This window comes from Coloeus monedula, assembly GCF_965178545.1.
Source record: "Coloeus monedula genome assembly, chromosome: 5".
NCBI classification, from domain to species: Eukaryota; Metazoa; Chordata; class Aves; order Passeriformes; family Corvidae; genus Coloeus; species Coloeus monedula.
Window position 1 is genome coordinate 1,641,376 of NC_138785.1, and position 15,678 is coordinate 1,657,053.

The 15,678-nt window shown below is 49.5% G+C and overlaps 2 protein-coding genes across 3 annotated transcripts; both read right to left on the reverse strand.

Annotated features, from left to right (window-relative positions):
- Nucleotides 1–140: 140 nt before the first annotated feature.
- Nucleotides 141–4,217, reverse strand: RCHY1 (ring finger and CHY zinc finger domain containing 1). Its single transcript, XM_082281317.1, has 9 exons — nucleotides 4,098–4,217; nucleotides 3,893–4,012; nucleotides 3,021–3,136; nucleotides 2,877–2,955; nucleotides 2,577–2,621; nucleotides 2,415–2,473; nucleotides 2,062–2,088; nucleotides 1,644–1,764; nucleotides 141–1,428 (listed from the first exon to the last, which is right to left on the reverse strand). Exons 1-9 carry the CDS (start codon nucleotides 4,191–4,193, stop codon nucleotides 1,300–1,302), a joined length of 792 nt encoding a protein of 263 aa, XP_082137443.1. The 5' UTR covers nucleotides 4,194–4,217; the 3' UTR covers nucleotides 141–1,299.
- A 1,473-nt stretch (nucleotides 4,218–5,690) lies between these two features.
- CDKL2 (cyclin dependent kinase like 2) lies at nucleotides 5,691–14,846 on the reverse strand. 2 transcript variants are annotated; one of them, XM_082281241.1, is made up of 13 exons: nucleotides 14,582–14,846; nucleotides 12,388–12,582; nucleotides 11,930–12,108; nucleotides 11,687–11,799; nucleotides 11,361–11,500; nucleotides 10,344–10,432; nucleotides 9,720–9,846; nucleotides 8,817–9,088; nucleotides 8,553–8,643; nucleotides 7,686–7,797; nucleotides 7,469–7,575; nucleotides 7,084–7,176; nucleotides 5,691–6,564 (listed from the first exon to the last, which is right to left on the reverse strand). In XM_082281241.1, exons 1-12 carry the CDS (start codon nucleotides 14,747–14,749, stop codon nucleotides 7,117–7,119), a joined length of 1,653 nt encoding a protein of 550 aa, XP_082137367.1. In that variant the 5' UTR covers nucleotides 14,750–14,846; the 3' UTR covers nucleotides 5,691–6,564; nucleotides 7,084–7,116. The 2 variants fall into 2 exon arrangements, 1 of the variants encoding a protein (XP_082137367.1); XR_014226386.1 differs by lacking the exon at nucleotides 5,691–6,564 and having other exon boundaries at nucleotides 7,096–7,176; nucleotides 7,469–7,600.
- Between the last annotated feature and the right edge of the window lie 832 nt (nucleotides 14,847–15,678).

Sequence of the window (15,678 nt, forward strand, 5' to 3'; positions counted from 1 at the left end):
CTCACACCTCCCCACATCCAACCATTCTTCAGCACTGAATCACGGTTTAAATGCAGCTGGGAATTTCCAGGGAGTACATGCGTGAAAGAAGAGCACATCACGCACAGTGTCATTCGTTTATTTTAACAGAGACGTTGTTTTCCATTTATTTATAGCGGTGAGAAAAGTGCTCCAGAAAAAGATAGCCCCGTCAAGGCAAGCTACAATAGCTATCATCCAAAGCCTAAATATTCCATACAGAATGGGGCACTGTTGGATTAAGAAAAGCTCATTTTACAATAGAACAAATCAAAAATGAGTAGTTGTCACCTGAAGAGTAACTGACATTTTTTTATATCTTATTACTGTAAAGTATCTGCATGTGAAATTCAGAGAAATCAGGAATTTTCTGCAAGATTTAAGACTGCAAAACACCTCGGGCAGGATATTACACAAAGAAGGGTGGGGTTGGGGTTTTTATTTAAGAAGGCAGTCGCTCACCCTCCCATTTTCTCTCCCCAGGGAGATTTTACTATTAGCAAACACCAAAACCACAGAAAATTGGTCCCTGCACTACTGGAGTGCCTCTGGACTGCTGTTATTTCAGTGAACACCTTAGACTCAGCCTGATGTGACATATGTGCTCCACTTCAGGTACTCGACCAGCAAAATCAGGCTACGGATGTGTCTAAAATCCTGCACCACCTGTGCCTTTGCCAGTGAATAAAGCAGAACGAGAAAGAAATGGGGAAAAAACCGACTGCAGCTGGCAAAGGAATCTGAGTGAAGGGACGGCAGCAAGTCAGGGTGGGTGTCCAGGGGAAAAAGGGGGGCTTTGCAGCTCCATCTTCCTGCTGCTCATCCCAGCAGCCAGAGCAATTCCCTTGTTTCAAGGGAATTCTGTACACACAGGTGACACCACACGAAGGGAGTCAAGGATGCCGCTCCTGCCCGCTGCCCCTGGGCAGTGCCCGCAGCGCTGGCTCCGGGGCCCTGGCACACACACGTCGTTCCCAGGGAACACCGCGTCCTCGCACACAACCCTGCGGAAAAGGCCTCTCAAAGCGACCCATTTTCCCCGAGAGCTGCACCTCCACCTCCTTTCCCCTTCAGCTGCCCCAAAACTCCTCCTGCTGCTGCATCAGCTGCTCATCCCATCTCCTCGCGCTGCTCTTCTAAGCTCCCTCCTCCCTGACGCAGTGAAGGACTCCTTGAACTTGGAATACTGGAATTTTTACTGACAAGAGTTGCTTGGTTTGTAAAACAGTCTCTCCCACGGCAGAGCGTTCCCCGTCCGGCCGAACACCGCGCGCATCCCGGTCACTGCTCCTCCAAGGACAGCCGGCACCGCCCGTCCTGGGCCGTGTTGTACGACTCGCAGTTCTGGCACTTCATGCCCAGGAGGTGGAACTGCACCGTGGAGCGGGCATTGCAGTCGTTGCAGAGGATCTGCACGCACACAGGGAAGGGAGGGAGAAGCTGCAGCACCAGCAGTGTGTGTATATAAACATGAATGATGAACGCCCTAAGCCCGCACGTGACTTTTCCTCATCATTCCCCACCCCTTGGGCTGACTCCTGATCCAGCACACGTCCCTGGCGCCCTCTACTGCCAGTAACTCCGAGGCACAGCTCCATGAAAAGAGACAAGGGTGCAAGGCTTACCTCCACCATCATGTTCTGGTACTCCGCAGGCATGGGAGTCTGCGCCACTTCGTTGTCCAGCTGGCGCCAGTACCTGGTCATGTCCAACGCTGAGTGCATGCACAAAGGACACCTGTAGCCTCTGCCAGAAAGGGGGCAAAAAGGTCTAAATCAGAAGCTGGAGTGAGGCAACGAAACAAATCCATTCGTAGGGGCAAGTTTCATATTGTACCAGGCAAACAAACACCACGAAACAGCAAGTTTTTGCACACAGAATTGGAAATTAAATGCCCTTTATCCCTTGAAGTTAGCCCTTTATCCCTTTAGGAGCTGGCTTTTAAGTTAGTTGGTACAGAATTGGCATCATGATCTTTGCCTCTTGGAGCAGTATGTTTGAACCAGGATAATATCAAGAGGAAAGATGTTTGGAAATACTTACTCCTTCAGCATTTCATCATAACATGTTCTGAAAAGGAAACACAGATCAGTAAGAAGATGGAATTACTGACAGGTAACACACCTGGGCTGCACAATGGGAATACCCACACAGGTATCCCCAAAGCAGAAATTAAAAGCATTCCGAGGCCAAGTGAGAAGACAGATTCCCATTAATAGAAAACTGACTGCAGAAGGAAGACAACCTCCCTAAAGAAAATATTTCCTGGTGAAGCAGACTGCCCCCACAATGTGGGTCCCTCAGAAACCAGCTGTAAGCTGACACAGACTGGATGCTGCTGAATAAACACCCCCCCAAGGCAGCGGATACTCCCCTTTCTCAGGTGTCTGCTTTACCTGTGAAGAAGGTGACCACACGGCAGAACATGGGCTCCAACTCGAGACGTGTGAATATCCTGTTTTGAGACAAACATCAGACAAAAAAGAAGAAAATTAATTCAAACACAGTCAAAAATAAGGCCACACAGTAGATCCAGGAGATGAAAAGAAGCTGCTCACCTCCAAACATATCGGACAGTCCTGCCTGGAGACATTTTCAATACACTTTGCAAATGGAAGAAGAGAAGAAAAAGTTATCCTGCTGTACAGTTATCTGTGTTTTTCTAAACTGTAAAGTTCCAATATGTAAAATTTCTTATGTCTTCTATTAGTGGCCTCTGTGTTGCTGTTAGGTGAATTTAGAGAAGGAGAACCCACTGCTCTCCTGCTCCTGTGGCCTCAAATGGGGCTGAGGCACATCCAGCTTTATGTTTAAGGTGCTATTTTTTTAAGGTATGAAGGTAAGCGGTGTATCCTCACCTTGTGCTTTCCTCGGAGACTCAGGCTCAGGCACAAATTGCACTTGGAGCAGTGGAAGAAATCCTCCTTGGGGCCAATCCTGCAGAGAGAGGTGTCAGGGTAGAGCCGGTCCCCGCGGAAGCAGGCCCGCCCGCCCGCACGCACCTGCAGATGCCGCACTCCTCGCAGTGGTACTGCTTCTTGTCACGGTCAAACAGGTGGCAGATGTCGCAGTAGTACTCGCCAAAGAGGCTGTCACAGCCCTCGCAGCGCTGCTGGGCCTGAGGGGACAGGAACACCCTGAGTGCTGCAGCCAGCGCCGGGCTCCAAGAGGCACATGGAGCTCCCTGAGCAAGGCCTGAGGGCTACAGAGTTATCAAGAGGCTGGAGCGTGTCTCTTATGAGGACAGGCTAAGGGAGCTGGCTCTGTTTTCAGCCTTGGTAAGGGATGGTTGACGGGATCTATTCAATGTCTGGAGGGATGTGGAAGGTGCCAAGAGGATGGAACCAGCCTCTGCTCCATGGCGCCCAGAAACAGGCCAAGAGGCAAAGGGCAGAAGCTGATGCAGAGACAGTTCCACCTCAATGGGAGGAAAAGCTTCCTTCCTGTGCTCTGGAACAGGCTGCCCAGAGAAGCTGTGAGTCTCCCTCACTGGAGATATTCCAGAGCTGCCTGGACACAACCCTGTGCCATATGCACTGTGATCATAGAATATCCTGAGTTGGAAAGTGACCCACAAGGCTCATTATGTCCAACGCTTAGCCCTGCACAGGACACCTCCAAGCATCCCACCAGGTGCCTGAGAGCACTGTCCAAAAGCTTCCTGCCCTTTGTCAGGATTGGGGCCGTGACTACTTTCCTGGGGAGCCTGTTCACCGTCTGGGTGAAGAACCTTTTCCTACTATCCCCTGACACAACATCAGGCCGTAACCCCGACAATCCGGCTGGAGCAGGGAGGTGCGACCGGATGACCCAGCGGGGTGCCTCCCAATCTGACCCCTGCCGTGACCTCCGCGTCCCCGCTGCCCGGACCCACCTTCTGCAGGAGGCGGCAGCGGACGCACTGCACCTCGGACACCCGGAACCGGTCCAGCTGATGCTCCTCGGCGCCGTCGTGGCACAGCCGGCACGGGTACAGCTTCCCGCAGCACGGCGCCTGGGAACGGAAGGGACACGGCATGGATGGGGGCACGGATCGCCGACCACCCCTGCCGCGGCACAGCCGCCCCCCGCTCACCCACCCGCAGCCGGCAGCCCCGCCGGTAGTGCTCGCATCCCTGCTCGCATCCCTGCTCGTATCCCTGCTCGCATCCCTCCGCCCCCGCCACCATGGCCATGGCCGCCGCCGCCGCCTGGCCCCGCTCCCCCGCTTCCGCTTCCTCACAGCCGGTTCCGGAGGATCTGGAGTTTTCAAAACAGCTTCCTCCCGCCTTGAACCTTCGTGTTCCCCTTCCCCCTGAATCCCAGTTCGAGTTGGAGGGGAGCTCCGGCGGTCACCCAGTCCAGCCTCCCTGCCAAGGCAGGGTCACCCAGAGCAGGTGATACAGGACCGCGTCCAGGTGGGGTGGGAATGGCTCCAGAGAGGGAGACTCCACGACGAATCACGGAATCACAGAATATCCCGAGTTGGAAGGGACCGATGAAGGATCATCGAGTCCAGCTCCTGGCCCTGCACAGGACACCCCTCCACTCCCACCAGGTGCCTGACAGCCTTGGCCAAATGCTCCTTGTGCTGTGTCAGGCTTGGTGCTGTGACCACTGCCTTGGGGCGCCTGTGCCAGTGCTCTGCCACCCTCAACGGAAAGAAGTTCTGGAGGAGACAGGAGAGACCTCATAACTGTACACAACTTCCTCCCGAGAGGAAGTGGAGGAGCAGCACTCAGCTCTCTGGTGACAGTGACAAGACCTGAGGGAACAGCTGGAGCTGTGCCAGGGAGGGTTAGGTTGCGTATTAGCAGAAGTTCTTCACCCAGAGGGTGGACGGGCACTGAACAGGCCCCCCCGGCCAGTGGGCACAGCACCAACCCTGGCAGAGCTCAAGGAGTGTTTGGACAAAGCTCTCAGGCACCACGTGGGATTATTGGGGTGTCCTGTGCAGGGCCAGGAGTTGAACTCAGTGATCCTTATGGGTCCCTTTCCAACTCAGCAGATGCTGTAATTCTGTAATTCTTCCTTATATTGAGGTGGAACTCCTTGTGTGTTATTTTCTGGCCATTGCTCCTTGTCCTGTCTCTGGGCACACCAAAAATACGGCACCATCCTCTTGCTACCCACCTTGGAGATATTTGTATGGATTCATGAGATTCCCTCTGTCTTCTCTAGACTGAGCAGGCCCAGCTCCCAGTCTCTTTTCCTAAGAGCGGTGCTCCAGCCCCCTCATCATCTTTGACCCCCACTGGACCCTCTCCAGTAGCTCCTTGGTCTTTCTTCAGCTGTGGAGCCCAGAACTGAACACAGTTCATTTGTGAACACAGCTCCAGCTGTGGCCTCACTAGGGCCAAGTAGAGGATCACCTCCCTGGACCTGATGGCCACACACTTCCCCATGCAAAACCTTGCCCTTAAACCTTTCTTTCTCTCCCCACCACACCCAACTTTCCCCCAAAAACCCCTAGTCTTCCCTCCCCAAACCTTCTTTTCCCCCTGAATTTGCCCATGGCTACCTAACTGACTGCTGTGGCCAAGTGGGAACATCCACTATGGGGACAGCCAGGCCTGGAACTGCAAGATGTTTTTATTTACAAATGAAATGTATATGTCAAGACACAGCATAGAGACAAATCCCTAAATACAATGACTTCAGACCATATTCAGTCATGATCCATCAATGGGAAAGGCTCTACTTTATGGAAAAATAAGTTCCAAAGTTAATGACACCGTGTGAGTTATGACAGGTGATAGAAAACAGAGTTGTGAGCAATGCAGCGACAGCACAAAACTGACCACAGATAAATTGAAGGCAAGTGAGCAAAAATTGTTTCCAAACAGTCGAGTTTTACTGGCCCATTCTCCTAAGGGACTGAAAGGAATGATGACTCGAGTTACTGAGCCATTGTACATGTCACCTGCATCACAGCTCAGTATTCCACAGGGATATTCCTTCCTTCACCACTAACAACAGCCAGACAACAGACCCAGGTAAACACCCCAAAGACAACCGCCCAAATGCTGGGTCAAAAATGCGAAGGGAAAAGGAATCTAAAACAAAGTGACAAGTGCATTAGCAAGGGTTTCAAAGGAATGGCTGCAGATTTGCACATTTAAATGTTGTATTTCTTGCACAAACATTTTCTTCACTGTCAAGGCAAAGGTGCTTTTCAATCCAGATCAGGCAGCCCAGCAAAATATGAGAGTTTTGGCAGCTGCTCTCATCACTATTCATTGAAAAAGAAACCCCTCAGGCAGGCAGCAGCTGGACAAAAGAAAGCCCAGCTTCCTTCAGAGTCCTCCAAACCAGCTCCTGCCCTTGTCACACACCAATAACCACTACTCTTCTCAGACAAGACCTGGCCCCAAGCCACAAAGTCAACATTCCAGGGGCTTTTTGCATGCAAGAAATCCAGCAGCAATGGCAGTGAGAGCTCCGTCCTCGGCCTGGACCCGAGCCACTTCCGTGGCAGTCTGCTGCACCAATACTCCTCTCCCCTGCAGAGACCTGGCAGCTTTAGCCCCTGGAAACTCAGATGGATTGTTCCCACTGTTCAGTCACCTGCATCAAGAGGAGAAAAGGAGAATGATGCTCCAGACAAACTAACAAAACCACAGAGGTGCTCCCTGGTGAAACGAAAGGCTTCCTTTATTTTGATTTATTACACACCCTTACCTTGCTGAAGCTGTGCACTTACACCTCTGTGCTTCACAGATCAGGAAACTCGAGCTGTTTTTTCCCCTCCTCTCATGCAGGCAGCCAGCTTCCACTTTTTCTGTTGTTCTACTATCTTGCTCAACCCCCCAAGTTCATGAGAGCTGCTTCGTTTCCAACCCCAGTGCCCAGCACCTCAGCTCAGGATAATGATTTACCAGGCACAGCAAGCTGTGTACTGCCCTCAGTAAGAAGTCTGTCATAGCTGCATGTCCTGGCCAAGAATACAAAGTAACAAAGAACTTTCCTATTGCACTTCCCAGCTAGGTAAGTGTTCATGAAACCACCCATTTGGAAGCCACCAGAAGACTATACAGCAAAAAAATGAAGCCCCCAGCAGGCTACACAGGAGAAATGAAAGCCCACCTTTTACAGGTAGGTGTGACCATCTCCCCAGGGCTAGTGCTCGACCCTGGGGAAGTTGGCTTCTAATGCATCCGGCACCAAGGTCCCTGACAGCTGTAAATTGGGAAAGAAAGAGACAGGATCAATTTCCAAGTGTAGTATCAACACAGAGGGCAATCAGAAACAGCCTTCTAAAGACATATGCAATGCCAACACCTAACTTAAACTCAACCTGTTCTTTGGTCAAATCAGGCTTCAAAAATGCTCCCCTGGTGTAAGACTTATGATCCCAAGGCAAGTTCTGCTCGTTTTAGGAGTCAAACTGGAATTCTGTCGGCCACACTGTTGCCAAAGTCACAAACCAAACAAATACAGAGCAGCATGAACCACTTTATTGCCTTGATACCTGCTGTGAAGCCAGACTTGAGTTATGAAGGTCGATAGCAGCGAGGGAGGGGACTCGGGACTCTGCAAACGTTCTACTTTCCTTTTTCAGAAATCTGGGATGCCAAGCTGCAAAATACAACCAAGGCATGCTCTGTTAAGGGAGTGAGAGCTGACACGCTGTTTCCTGACACTTGTTTGGTACCCAGGTCTTATTTAGAGGACATCAAAGTTCCTACCTTCCCGTCCTCTCAGCTCAGGGAGATGATTTAGTTCTGGCAGACGCACATCTGCCTTGGGGAATTCCCATTTTTTCTTACTTGCCTGAAGAATGGGTTTTTCATTAGTAACCTGCAATCAAGGGCATAAGGACCAGCTCATGAAAAAATCAGCGGGGAAAAAAAGCTGTTTTCAAGCTTAAAAAAAGCAGTAACACAGCAATGTTCTGATGTAGTTGGAATTTGTACAAGAGTGAGAGAAAAGATTCTGATGTGTGTGAAGGAATTCAACCTGCTTAAGTGTTATTTCTACACAAACAATGGAAAAGCAGCAGCAAAATAAAAACAATCACCTAAGTGAGGCTGCTTTCGGAGAGCTAAATACAGCACTTGGAGAATGGCTGGGATTAGTTATCTGGAAAAAGGCAAACGTTCCTGGCTGGCACAGTAAGAATCATGCCTAGGTAGTGAGAGCAGAGAAAAACTTTCCATTTCACTTGTTTTCCTTATCAACTTTTAATGCATTTATGACATGACTAAGTAAGGCCCTGGTTGCATTAAATCCAAACCATCAGTTCTGCTTCAGTAGCACAGCACACATGATCCTTCCTGGCCAAGCAGGAGGCCATGGATATATTCCAAATCTCACAGATACTCTGTGCTGAACTGCTCCCCTCATTTAAAATTGTTTTCTGACATAAAATGTATTTTATGTAAGAACCATCAGCAAGGGATAATGAACAAAAAATCTGTAGGAGAAAAGGGTAACAAAACCAGTATTTCTAGCGGGGAATTACAGTGAAAGATGGATCAGATGGAGTTCTTGAGAATAGAGCACCTAATTGCATTTATTTTTCTTTGGCCGAGGGGCACAGACAGACGACTCACCGGTGTCAAGCTGACATTGCAACGGCCCACTGGAGAAGGCTTCCGTGCCTTTAGCAATGGCTTCAAGTATTTTTTACTCTTTTCATCAAGTCTGTAATGAAAAACACCCCAAAGTTGGTATTAGCTGGGACAACACAGCGAATGCAAAGCAACAAATGCAAGGTATCCCAAACCCCACGTCTCACATTCCCACATCATCACTCTGCACCTCTCAGGACATGACAGGAATGATGGATACAAGCTCTCCTAGCTCTGCTCCCATACCTGTAATTAAGGCTCCCAGGCACAGAACCCATCCCAAATGTGGGAGAGAAGCTCTGGTTGATGGGAGGGATAACTGTGCCTGGGCTCTTGGCGTAGTCCAAGCTGCTGCTGGAATCTTTCAGGGTGGTCTGAGGGCTGAATTTAAGTGGGTTGATTGCGCTGTCGAAGATGAAGCCCAGCCTGGAGGATTGATCTGCTTTCTCTGCATCAGCTTTAGAGGGCTTGGTCTTTATCAGCTTTCCATCTTTGCTCCTTGGGCCCATGCTGAAATCCTGCTTGGGAAGATAAACATCATCTTTCCTTACAGTCATGTTAAAAAAGCAGTTTACAGCAGTGCATGGAGGGAAAAAAACATGTCAGAAGCCTACACATGCATGATTCTGCAAGAATCTAATGGAGATGGAAACGGTTTTGTTAGAAAACCTCTGCTTTCCATCAAACGGAAGAAAACTTGTCAGGGTTCCAGCACTCTCTGCACATAAGTCATTTGAGACTGGAATCGGAAATGATGGAGGAAAAACAGCTGTAAAATTAAATAAATTAAATAAGACCTCACTCCAGTGTCCCCTCAAAGTCACTCTGAAGTGTCCTTGGTACCCAGTTGAAAGGAAAATTTTAAATTTCGGAGACAGGGCTTTAAAACAGGTAAACAGCAGCATAAAGCATGTTTCCATGATTCAGCATGACTTATGCTCCCACGTGATTCTCCCTCTGGCTCTGTATTGCCAGGAACTGCACCACTGTGTAGTTCACCTGCAAGGGACTGGCCAAATTGCCACCTGCACACTCCTGACCTATTTTCTAGGAATTTAAACTGCTGCACCTGTTTTCAAAACAATGATTTTAAGACATGAAAAAAAAAAACAAAAACAATACAGGTTTGAAAAACACAGATCAACCAACCTGAACACTGATCATTTTTCTTTCTTCTAAGACATCATCTTTGTCCCTTTTGCCGATTTTGGATTTTTTTTGGAACTGATGGTCTCTGGCATCTTTCTGGATCTTTTGTTTAAGCTCCTGAGTAAATCTACATTCCATATAAGGAGAAAGGAAAAAAAAATAAATAAAAGGCTTTCTGTTTTTATTAATATCATCATCAGTTGTTAAGCCCAGGCTCCTACTGCCTTTTAAGCAGTCAAACAAACTGTGCTTTTTAACTAATGAGAGGCCAAATGTAATGTATACATTAAGCGAAATAAAATCTTCAGCACACGTTTTTCACAATATGGCAATAAAGGTGTTTGCATCCCAGTTTGGTGCAGATGCAGGGAGTGAATACAGTGTAAGACTGTACTACCCAATACAGTGTGGCACTGATGAATGAATGAATGTCACAGCAAGGTAAATGTGCCACTGCAACGTGTTCCCTTCCAACTGTTCACCTATTTCCAGGAAGGTTAAGCCAAAACAAACCCGAGACACTCAGCAGCTGTCAGCTCTGCAAACCCAGTGTGCAGTTTCCAAGCACAACTGCTTCACTTCCCTCTAACCAGAGCCTGCAGTGAGCAGAAAGGAGCTGTTTACCTTTCAGCAAAGCCGTCCTTGTTGAAGAAATCTCCCTGCAGGAGTTCAGCGCAGGATGGTCTCTTGTCTGGGTCAATCTGCAAGCACTCCTGTCAAACCAACGTGAACGTGGGGATGTAAACACACCAGGAATTAAACGAAGGCTTTGGCATGTCTGAGTGAAAGATCCCTAACGCTGTCCCTGGCTCGCTGGCATGAGCTCTGGCGTGCCCTCAGTCAGAGGGAACACAGTGTCCTTCAGGACCGACTTGGGCAGCAGGAAGACGCTGGCTGGGCGCGTGTGCTGGTTCCTCCACGGAGGAAGCACATCAGGGGCCGATGGTCTGGGCTCGCGTTAACCCGGAGGCAAAGGAAAAGAGAGGGGCCGCTGGTCTGGGTTCCAACCGGTTTAATGTCAGAGGTTCCAGCAGCCAGAAAAAGGTCTCCGAGAGGCTTTCAGTTTTATAAGGGGTTTGAAAACGGCGGGGAAAGGGAAGGCAACCAACGAGATACAAGCCAGGGGGAGGATACAATTCAACAAGAACCAATGGGGGAAACCGGGAGGTGGGAGATACCACAGGGAGCTAATGAACAACCGAGTAACAGAGAACTCTCTCGACCAGGGGGAGGCGGTTTGGAGCCGGGTACTGCCCAGGGCATGCGGCTTCGGCTTCTGTGCCGCCCATCGACCCACCCTCCAACTCACTGTCCTGGGTGGGGAAATCCACCCAAGGGAGAGCCCTGAATTGATTAGCATTCAACTGCCCCAGCCCAACTGAGGGCTGGGTCACCACAACAGATCGCTGCAGGATATGCAGTGACCCCTCCAGGCCTTGCAGGTGACTGGCTGAGTGCCCCCATCGCCCTGGACTGGAGCTGTGGTATCCTCAGCCCTCACCTAACTGCCAACACAAGCAGTTGCTCACTGCATGGGAAGCTGATAGAAAGGCACTTTACCAGCCCTGTACTCAGCTGCACAAGGTGAAGGACAGGGAAACCAAAACATTCACAGGAAACAATAGTTTTTTAGTCAATTACCTTGGCTAAATCCAGTGCGGCAGCAGGGAGTTTGGGATAGCGTTTCTCCAGGGATTCGAGTTCCTTCACCTCAGGCAACTTCATGCCAGCAAAGAGAGGGTTTTTATAGAATAACTCCTGTTGTCTTGGAATTAAGTTACCTGGAATCACGCAAACAAAGCAACGACATGGAAAAATACAGGACAGTGAAACATCTGAGAGGCTGAAATGCTGGGTCAGCACAGCAGTAAGGGCTACAGGCTGGGTTGTTACCTTCCCACCCATCAAAACAAATCTGAGCCCTCCATTCCTGAGCAAGCGTGAGGAGCCCAAGGGGCTCTTCTTACCCAGGCACTTGGTGATATGGAAGAGCTGGTCAATGTCTGAGTCTCCAGGGAAAAGGGGCTCTCCTGTAAGCATTTCTGTTATCAGGGAGCCAATAGCCCACACGTCCACAGGCCTGGGGAGAAAAAAACACCACCACCCCAGCTCAGCTCAGCTCAGCAATCCAAAGGCTGGGCCAGTGCAGAAGATGGAGCACCCTGTCCATGCTCTCCACAGCCCTTCCCAGCCTGGCAGGCCAGACTCACCTGCCATACTTGCTGTCCCCCACCAGCAGCTCCGGGGCTCTGTACCAGCGGGTCGCCACGTAGTCCGTGTAAACTTCCCCGGAAGTTGCCAAGGGCCGGGCAAATCCGAAGTCGCAGAGTTTGACAACTCCCGACTGGGAAACCAGTATGTTTTCTGGCTTAATATCCCGATGGATTATCTGCACAGAGAAAAGCAAGTCAGGGCAAATTCCCCATTTGTACATAGCAAAGTGGCTGGCTCAGAAAAAGCTGTAGCTTTTTCATATTCGGGTAGAAAATGACAGGTTAAATAGAGAACCTCTAATTTCAGACACATTTATTTTATGTATCTCTCTGTACCTCCCTTCCTTCTCAGACAAAGCTCTATTTCTCCAAGTTTAAATATATATAAATACAAAGCTATATCCTTCTGTATCTATTAATTCTAGCTGCAGAGCTGATTTCTTGCACATACTTACATTATGACTGTGACAAAAGGCAATTCCTCTCATAATCTGAAATAAGTATTTCCGAACCCTGTCGTAGTCCAGACCGTTGGGAGAGGCCTCGAGGTCATCAAGCACCGTGTGATCCACAAATTCAAATACCAGGTACCACCGCTTCTTCCTTTTACACACGTCCAGCAGGTTCACCAGATTCTCGTGCCTGAGTTGCTGGGATAAAATAGGGAATGTTTAGCGAGGGAAAACACTTACTTAGGGAAAACTATGAAGGGATACTTTTAACTGCAGCCCAGCTGGGACACTAGCAAAAAAAAGCAATTTGAATAAAGAGAGGAAGAAAAAGCAGCTGTGTTTTCTAGTTATTTTGTCATCACATTCCCAGCAGACAAGAATCCACCTCCAACTTGTTACACATTTATCACACACCAACACAAAAGGCCACGCTACAGAGCACAGTTATTTATTAGCTGGAGCCTGGCAGGGAAATGTCACCGGAGGCTGCCTGGAGGCAGCACCAGAGCCCAGGGATGTGACTGAGAGAGATGCAAAAGGACTGCAGAGCACAGGGAATTGTAGGGGAAACTCTGCCAGTGCAGAGGTAGTGCCAGCCAACCTGCATCTGTGTCTGCCCAGATTTCTTAGAAGGTCTGACAAGAGAAGAATTTTTAAAGGATGATCAATAAGAGAAAAAGCTCTTTTCCCAAGAATGATTTATTCCCAACATGGGAGACCTGAAGAGGTTTTGCTGTTTTCAGTCACAATTAAATTTCTGCCCAAATTCAAGAGAAAAAAGAATTAAAACCAAAGACTCCCAGGAAACAAGGGAAGGAACTACAAAGAGACTAAATCTCCAGGTATTTATTTCCCCTGTGAGAGGCCACCCTTCCTGAGCTGTATATGGAAATGTTCCCCTTGCTAAGATTCCATTCACCCAGGAAAACAAGTTAATTCCCAACACAGCCAGGTGGTGCTCGGTAACTCGGTGAGCCTGGCCAGTGGAGCAGGTACAGTCCAGGCTCACACAGATCCACTTTTAAAGGTTTGAAGGGATAATGCTTAGAGCTGCTGGCTGTATCTCAAGCTCCAGCACATACTCTGCTATTAACTTTAATGCTGTAGCTCTTGCAGTGATGGCAAATAGCACTATTTTCCCCCTTCAGAGCACAGGGACTGTAACCGGCAGACTTAGGAAAGACACTTGTGGGAGCCAAGAGAACAGGATACAAGTTTGCAGGTATTCCCACCTCTGGAACGCCCCACACCACATGAACAGCCCGGATACTCTCCAAGTGTAATAAGATTTTCCTTCTTTTCTTCACCAGACACATCACCTTTGTCCCAATGTATAAAACTTCCACATGTGCCCGTGCACAGGGACATGGGAAGCTTCTCTGGACAACCCGTGCCAGTGCCTTACCACCCTCACAGGGAGTATTTTTTTCCTAATATCCAATCAAAATCTACTCTCTTTCAGTATGAATCCATTCCCCCTTGTCCTTCCCCCTTTCACCACAATACTGACACCAGGCAAATCCTACACTCCAAAAGCAAAGGACACCATGCCAGCTGGCTCCCACCTGGGGGCTACACATGGTTCAGGGAATGCGACAGGAGTCCTCCTCCAGCCTCTTGCCTGCCAGGAAGGTGCCACGAATAAAAGAAAATAAAGGCAAACCTTCCTAGAAGCATTTTTCCGTCTCAGGTGACACCGGCACCCCCCAGTCCGTTTAGTGTCACACATTCAGGTCACCATTCACCCGCAGGCTTTGAAAGGTCAGCGTTTCTTTTCTTCTCAGCAATTTCACAGCAGCAAAAGACAGGAATTTGGGACGGGGGGACAGCCACCACCAGGCGGCAACAGAGACCTCGTACCATTCCCAGCGGAACGCCGGGCGCATCCACAGACTTTTCTAAGCCAGGATTCACCAGGTAAATCCAGCACAGCGCTCAGGCGAAAGGGAAAGCAGCTCTGCAAGGCTACAGCACAAAAGGTTACATTAACCTAGCACGGCTTGGCCGCACACGGAAATTCCAAGAGGGCCCAAGCGAGTCTCTTTCGGCTTGGGTTTTGTTAGTGGCACTTTGCGAACGCCGACCAGAGGCTGCGACACAAACTGAGCGAGGAGCTGACACAGGAGCCGCGAATTTAAACATAAAACCATTAAAACTTAAGCACGAAACTGCCACAAAGGGGCCCTGCCAGCCTCACCTTGAGCAGTTTGATTTCCCTCAGGGCTATTTTCCTCACCGCCGCGTCGTCGTCGCTCTCCAGGAACTTCTTGACGGCCACGATCTGCCCGTTCTCCCTGTTCCTGCACTTGGTCACCACCCCGTAGCTGCCTTCCCCCACCAGCCCCAGCACCTGGTACTTGTCCATGGCGGCGGCGGGAGGGCCCGGACCGTGTGGAAGGGACCGGGCCGGGATGCAGGGACTGCACCGGGATGGAGGCGCCGCGGACGGCGGCGGTTCCCGACCCAACGCGTCGTTACCGCGGCAACGGCCCGCCGCAAAGCGCGGCCGCGCCCCGCCTGTCGCGAAAGACGCGTGGAAGCCCGCTGGGGTTATGGAAAGGCCTTGTGAAATATTTTAAAAATAAAATGTTATAAACGCTGTTTTCTTAAAGCCGTTAGGGCACGTAAGGGACAAGCGGATAAGCAACCTTGTTTCTCTCTTGTGCGGTGGACTGAGTGACATGTTAAAAACCCAGCCTGAATCCATGTAGTGACTGTTCCGTGTACTGTTGGGAGGCTGCTGATGTTGCCAAGCATAAGCCGTGAAAAAGGCAGAATAATTTGGTTTTAGATGTCTGTGCCAGTGCCCTTACTGTGCAGTTTATCTTAAAAACTTGGCGGTGTCTGCACATGTTATTTGCAACTTAACACCAGGCACGAACCTGCTCCCTTTAAGAGGAAGGAAAGCTGAAGCATCCATATGGGTTTACTGATGGAGACTTCAGCCAATATATTCTTAATCCAGCATCCTCTTGTTCTTTCCATCCAGTGATGGATGTAGCAACCCATGGTGGTCTTCTGCTGACACTGACTTCTCATGTTCTGGGCAGGAGTGGCATGGCAGGACATGTGTAGGAAAGCAGCACCAGGAACAAACAGCAGAAACAAAGATATTCCACACAGATATTACCAATATTCTCTCCTCAGTTTGGTGGCCTCTATTTCACAGCGGAGGGTACTGTGGAAAAAAAGGTGTTCAATTTCTCTGAAGAAATTTATGAACACCTGTCAGGCTGGAATACTGCAACATTGCTCTTTGGGAAAGGAGCAGTATATACCTTGCCAAAATGTCGA